The 6,716-nt window shown below is 38.8% G+C and overlaps 1 protein-coding gene across 3 annotated transcripts in view; it reads left to right on the top strand.

The window, feature by feature from the left end:
- The window catches only part of hp1bp3 (heterochromatin protein 1, binding protein 3), a 13,657-nt gene extending 7,367 nt beyond the window's left edge, over window positions 1-6,290 (top strand). For 2 of the 3 annotated variants that reach the window (XM_015375355.1, XM_015375353.1), the window contains 7 exons: window positions 610-669; window positions 1,767-1,909; window positions 2,317-2,407; window positions 2,501-2,660; window positions 4,447-4,558; window positions 4,977-5,126; window positions 5,215-6,290. In XM_015375355.1, the coding sequence (XP_015230841.1) occupies window positions 610-669; window positions 1,767-1,909; window positions 2,317-2,407; window positions 2,501-2,660; window positions 4,447-4,558; window positions 4,977-5,126; window positions 5,215-5,782 (1,284 nt within the window). In that variant the 3' untranslated portion in view covers window positions 5,783-6,290. The remainder of the gene's footprint in view (window positions 1-609; window positions 670-1,766; window positions 1,910-2,316; window positions 2,408-2,500; window positions 2,661-4,446; window positions 4,559-4,976; window positions 5,127-5,214) is intronic. The other variant, XM_015375354.1, reaches the window with a different exon arrangement.
- Window positions 6,291-6,716: the final 426 nt, after the last annotated feature.

The following is a 6,716-nucleotide window of genomic DNA, read 5'->3' as shown; positions in this document are numbered from 1 at the left end:
TGATGTCATCAGTGCGGCAGAAATCGGGAAAGTAAATGAGGAGCAATGTGTAAGGAAGCTAAGGCGTAGTCTGTTTATCTGTCGGAATCCCTCTCACATGTGCTGCGCCATTTTCATAGAATGTAAACAGAGCGGTTTCCGCTCGTTAGATCACACGTGATTGACGCGGTGTGTTGACGTCTGTATGTTGCGCTCAATGGTATCACGTAAATTAGCGTGCCGATGCGAATCTGGTGGCCCCACAGCATGCCGATCAGAGGCGTGATGATTGATTTTAACATGCATCGCTTTCTGAGTCGTTAGACACAGGTCAGTGAACTGTTCCCACTGCCACTAAAAGCCAATTGGTTGCTGGTTTAAAGTTTTTTTTTTGTCAGTGGGAAAGGGCTATTAGTTATTAGGTTGGAGACACCTTTTTAAGTTTTCAATGTTGGATCAGTTCTGCCCTCTGACTTTTGGGTTATATGTAGCCTTTGGCTGTCCATGCATCCTTACAGTCTAGAATAATGTCATGATAAAGTTTGATTCAAATATTCGTTTTTAAAGCTCTAATGGTTTAACTGCTGAAAGTTAAAAGGTAATATGCATTTCTCTGTTCCTGTCTTACAGCTAAAGGGAAAAGGCCTTTCAGGAACCTTCGCCATGGGAAAACAGCCGCCTCCATCCAAGGTGTGTTTCTGTAGAGACCTCTACTCTGTAACTTTAATCTGGATTTTTGTTTTTCCTGAAAGGAAACTGGTTTCACAGATTGTTTGCCAAAACACCAGTAGAATGATCCTGAGGTTCCTGTGCATTATTACACAGCCTAACGTGGTAATAATGGTGAAAATATGATGAAGCTGCTAGGTCTAACTTCATATTCATCAGACTTGGATGGAGCAAAAACTAACAGTGTTATTAGGCTTCCTGTTTTCTGTAACTATATTGACACCAACCATTGAAAGATTTCTTTGGAAAATGTAGCTGTTCTTTAAAAACCTTTGGATGCCTTTGTTTCTTCATAGAATTTCTTTTTGAAAAGCCTCGGCGTTGCTAAACATGGCAGACTCTGTTATTATGGTGCATTTCTTATAAAGAAAATAAAAGCATTTTTAATTTGAGTTCATCAGTGAGCATAAAATACCTTTATTTCTCACCATTCTTTTTATTCTTAAACCAAATGGATAACTTTTGACACAAAAGCCCTGCAACATTAAAACAAAGATGGTTTTTGAAAGATGAAAACAGTTTCTGCTGTGTCACCAAAGCTGTCATCAGGAGCAGCGTTTGACAACCTGTAACTTTTCCTTTTTACAGTCCTTAAAGGGGAATGCAGTGTTTTTTACATTGGGCCCTGTATTTTACGTTATTACATCGTGTTCTACTCTAACATATGAGTTTTGTGTGATTTGGAGCTGTTCTGAAGATATTCTGTTAGGTTATATACAAGTAACGTCTTCCTTTGAGCAACGTCCATGTCCATAAGGCACAAACTAAAATGTTCATAATTTAGTCTTTATGGTACGCCAGCATTCATAACATGTAGGCCAATTACTGTCCCCCAAACATCCGTGGTTATATTTTTTATATTAGCGGCATATTAACATCATTGGCTTGAATTTTTGATTTTCAAAGTATTTTACTGAGTGCCACACCATTTGCAGTGTTTCTAATGGGATGCCTTAGTTTCTCAGAAGCAGCTCTCCTCTTATCATGACCACCTTATATTGGCTCTAATCATTGCAGCCAGAGGTAATGCTTGTTCTGTCTGCGGTGTCTGTGTGTAGAAAGGAGCTGCTCAGAAGCAGGAGTCTCTGGGAGACGCCCTTCCTCTGATCATCACTCGGCTCTGTGAGCCCAAAGAGGCGTCTTACTATCTGATCAAGAAGTACCTGGAGCAGCACTTCCCCAGCTTCAACATTGAAAACAGGTATCCGAGCGACTTTGTCTTTTTTGCATCGTCTGGATTTAAACAAAATAGTCACACTGACTAAAAGCAGGTTCAGTTTAGCAAGACTTGTTTATTTTTAATTAAAATACAGAGCTCAAACCTGAAGTAGGGAAGGCTAAGAGACACTGTCCCTCTCTAGATGTTTCCCTGCTCAAAACCCCATCATCAAATGATTGGATTACCTCTTAAGGGCGCCATCAGGATATTCTGCGATCTGGAAATGAGCCATTTCATTTGGTTTAGATCTTATGTAATACTTAAAAAATGTAATATCCAATCAGCTGTATGAAAGCAAGACTGGCACATGGATTATATTTCCTGCTAGTGTTAAAGGCACATGGGCTATAAAAAGAGTCTTCTTAGTGTTGTATATTTTTCTTTCTCAGACCCGACCTCCTGAAGTCGGCCCTTGTGAGAGCCGTAGAGAAAGGACATCTGGAGCAAATCACAGGGAAAGGAGCAACAGGAACTTTCCAGGTAGATCTCTTCTATTTTCCAGTGATTATTTTACCAGACCTGCATTGCCATTGTTGTCAGCATTTCATTTGTTCTGAATCGCTTCCATCTCAGCTGAAGCGAGCTGCCAAAGAGGCGCAGCTGAAAGGCAGCATGTTGGAGGACGCCATCACGGTCGCCATCACAGCTATGAACGAGCCCAAAACCTGCAGCACCACATCTCTGCGCAAATATCTGGTAGATTCCAACAAGCACGTAAAGGAGAACCTGTTGGGTAAGTCTCACGTCTGAATCCTCGTTGGTCTTAGCAGGTTCATGTGGCCTAGCTTGAAAGAAAATGTCCGTTAGGAAAGTCTAAAACATATATACGAAAAGATGAAATGCGTAGGATAAATCTCCATCTAAATGAGTGTAAGCTACATGCAGGATATAATGTATCTGTACTGTATAAGGCATAGTCATCATTATGTGAAACATTTTGATCCATTTATTTTTATAAATGAGCCGCAATAAACTATATTTGGCTCAAAATGTCTTAAAAGATTTAACATCAATTAGTGATGTTGTATTGATATTGCATTGTTGTATTAATATCAACCAAAAATGAATATCAGAATGTATCGGTCTACATCTGAATCAGCTCATATATAGGCAAGCTGATGGAAGTTTTCTGCTTAAAACGAATGCAACCCGTAGGTTATCGATTAACTGATAAGTTTTTTTCTCATATCTCTTCATCAGGCCTAATAAGGCCATTTCTAATACAGCAAGCTCCGAATGAGTACTGATCAGATCAGGTCATTATGATCTCTAAATATTCAACGCTGCAATTATAATTTCAGAAATGGAAAAAGTTGCATCAGGACGTCCCTAACATTTTTCATTAGTTACGCTTGGATCTATTTTCTAAATATGTAAGCAAAAATATTACATGTAAAATACTGCTACAGCTAAGACGTTTTAAGAATAAAACTAATATTATTTTGAATATGACATCCGTTTAACTTTAACCAAGCTCTTTAGTCTTTAAATATTTAAATAAATGACTTCTTTGAATATTAAAAACAGTCAGACGACATAACAAATATTTACAGTTGAAAGTAATCAGGGATTTTGTTTTTACTTTTTTCTTTTTTAATCTGGCATTTTTTTTGTTGTTGTTGTTTGTTTCTTGATTGGCAAACTAATGATTAGTATGAAGCTCATAAAAACATTTATGTTTGGAAGTCGTGATTATGTGAGAAATTAGTACCATTTAAGTATGATGTTTTGTTTTTTGGTAATTAAAGAAATTCGATCTACTGGAATTGTTCTGCGATCTGTAACATACATTTTTAATTTGTTCCTGTGGAAAATTTGTAGCTTTACAAGCATGTATTAAAACCTCCTCACCTGATGAGGATAATGTATTTCTATGAATTGTGAAGCAGAGTCTTAATGTGGCTTAACTTTAAAGTTCAGGGATGATTTCAACAAGTTTCAACAAGAGTCGGACGTAGTTGTTGTTTAGTCAAGGCAGATTTACTTAAAAAGCTGTTTAAAAACAGGTTGATGATCAACCTTGTGGGAAAAAAAATATACAGTTATGCAATTCGGTTAAATAAAGGAGATGTATGGTAATTCACTCAGTCGGCATTTTATTATCCTTTGCAAAGGCAGAACAGCTCAGTCACAGCAGCCCTTCCAGGTGGATGTCATTGTTAGACACAGTTTCCTCTCACTAACTTAAACCCTGCAGTTAAGCAAAAAAAATTGTCAGCTGAAGAAAAGAGTAAAGAATTATGAATAAAACCTGAGAAAGTCTGTAATATTATGAGGATTCTCTTTATTCCAAACACTTAATAGGATGAAATCCTTAGACACCTCGTAGCCTTGCAGTTGATTGAATTCTTTTAAAAGTAAATGTAAAATCAGCATTCTGTGTTCAGGCTGGTTGTTTTCCTCCAAGTTGTAGGCTTTAGTATTTTAGATTTTGGCTGATTAAAACTGTAGGTTTTGGTTCTGTTAAGCTAATAAGCAAACATTCATGTGAAGTCGGTAAAACAAACTCTCTTCTGCAGTGGCCAACTTGAGGAGGACTCTGACGAAGTGTAAAGTGCTGGGCTGGATGGAGCAGATCACTGGTCACGGTTTCACGGGGACATATCAGCTCTCCTTCCCATTTTATCCCAGGTAATCCAGCTCTTTTAAGGGTGAAATCCTTTAAAGGGGCCTAGTCTCATACTATGCCTGGTTTATAATTATTATATAACTTATTCATGTTAAGACAAAGCAATAGAAATCCAGTAGCTATCTTGAAAGTGTTTATGTATTCCTGTTTAAGCATGAAAATCTTTTTTTTTAACCAGTGATTAGCAGATTGAAACATGCTTGTACACCTTCGCCCTCTGCTGGCAGTACTTAGTCAAACATCTATCAACCTTTTTCAGCCTCTGAGGATTCAGCTCCCTATTCTATGAATGTTTGATTGCATTCCAAGGCCTACCTGTCTTGTCAAAACTGTTTATAACCAGTAAGAATATATGAATAATTTAACGTACTGAAGGGTAGACCCTTTGTTTACTTTTATTTTATTCCCACGTTCTCACAGTCCGACCACCCTTTATCCAGAGAAGTTCAAAGATGCTCCAAAAAAAGTAGTCAAACCGAAGAAAACTGTAGATTCCTCAGATGAGGAGGAGGAAGACGAAGAAGAATCAGAGGAAGAGGAGTCAGAAGATGAAGCCCCGGCTCGAAGGAGGTAAATCTAAGCAACGATATAAGCCCCAATGGCGTACTGTTATGCCTTTCTGTGTATTGTACAATCTAACTTATCCAATCGCTCTCAGGAAATCCAATAAGAGGCCCCCCCCCAAGGCTCAGCGTCCTCCACCAACCAAGAAATCCCGCAGTGTCAGCAAGTCCAAGGCAAGAGGCAGAGGTCGTCCGCTTGCAAAGACTCCTCCGGCCAAGAAAACTGTGAAATCAGGGAAGAACCCATCAAAGAAGGAGACTGTATCGACGCCTAAAGCTACACCTGTGAAGAGAGGTGCTCCCTCAAGAAAGTCTAAAACACCAGCCGTAAAAAAGCTAAGCAAAAGAGGGTCCAGGAAAGCGGCATCCAGAGAGTCCTCCCCAGATGAGCCCAAAGTGGAAAAGGTGACGGCAAAAAGTGGGTCCAGGCGAACAAAAGCTGAGGAGTCCTACCCCGAGGAGCCTAAAGCCGTAAAGGAGACTTCAAAAAGTGGATCGAAGCGAGCTAAAGTGGAAGAGTCGACCCATGAGGAGCCGGCGGCCAAAAAGCAGGCTACCAAAGGCGGCTCCAAAAAGGAGGCATCTTCTGAGAAGGCCGACCTCCAAAAGAAAACGAAAAGCAGCAAACAGTCGGCCCGGAAGTCCAAGAGAGGAAAATACTAAACCCATGAGCGCCTTCCAGAAACTGGGCTGTGCAGACCGTTCAGAAGTCTGCAGCTGTGTTTCAACGCTCTCTGTTTTCACCCTTCTTTTCTGTTTTAGAGGGCTGTAGTTTTAAAGTTTGTTTCTTTCTACTGTAGAGTAAGGACATGATCGTAACAGTTGCGTTAGCTGTGCATTGAGCGTTTGTTGAAGTACTCTTTTTTTAAAATAATTTCTTAAATTTTATTCTTTTCAAATTCATGTGTAGAAGAGCTTGGTTAGTGTTGCTGTTAAAGCTGCCAGCTTGAGGAAAGCATAGCGAAATTCACCAAACTGTAACTAGAACAATGTCTTGACTTCTGTTTGTACGTGTTCATCCACTCAGCGCTGGCGGCTCACATTCCTAATCCCAACAAAAGAGAGTTCAGTGTTTTTTCAAAGTGGGGGGGGGGTGTCTTTTTTTTATTATTATTATTAATTTTTAAAAGAGTTTAAAGACATTAAGTGGTCCATGTGCTGCTTTATAAAATGAAAGAAATTAAGACTGTTGTCCTGTGTCGTAGGACTCCAATCCTTTGGAATCTTATCCATATTCCTAAACCTTTATATATTTTCCTTTTGGGGAGGGGTTATGTTCAGGCAGCATCCATGTTGGTTTAATTGGGAAGACAATATTTAGTATTGAAGTTTATCTGTTAACCGCTGTTACTTGGTTCCAAATGATAAAAAATGTGTTGTAAGAAATTGGGGAATTCAGCTCATAAGAACCCTGCATGCATGTATTGTTATGCTTTTTTTCCAAGTCATTAATAAAATGGCTATATTTGTAAACTGTCTGTTTCTTATTATAACTGTTAACTTTGAAATATTTTTGCTCTATTTTTTAGTTTTTGTTCTTTTAGCAGAAATCCCTAAAAGATATCTTCAAATTAGTGACCTGTAGTGTCTTTAGGTG

Source organism: Cyprinodon variegatus, unplaced genomic scaffold (genome assembly GCF_000732505.1).
Source record: "Cyprinodon variegatus isolate N-32 unplaced genomic scaffold, C_variegatus-1.0 Scaffold117, whole genome shotgun sequence".
Classification (NCBI taxonomy): domain Eukaryota; kingdom Metazoa; phylum Chordata; class Actinopteri; order Cyprinodontiformes; family Cyprinodontidae; genus Cyprinodon; species Cyprinodon variegatus.
This window is presented reverse-complemented; position numbering and strand designations above follow the sequence as displayed.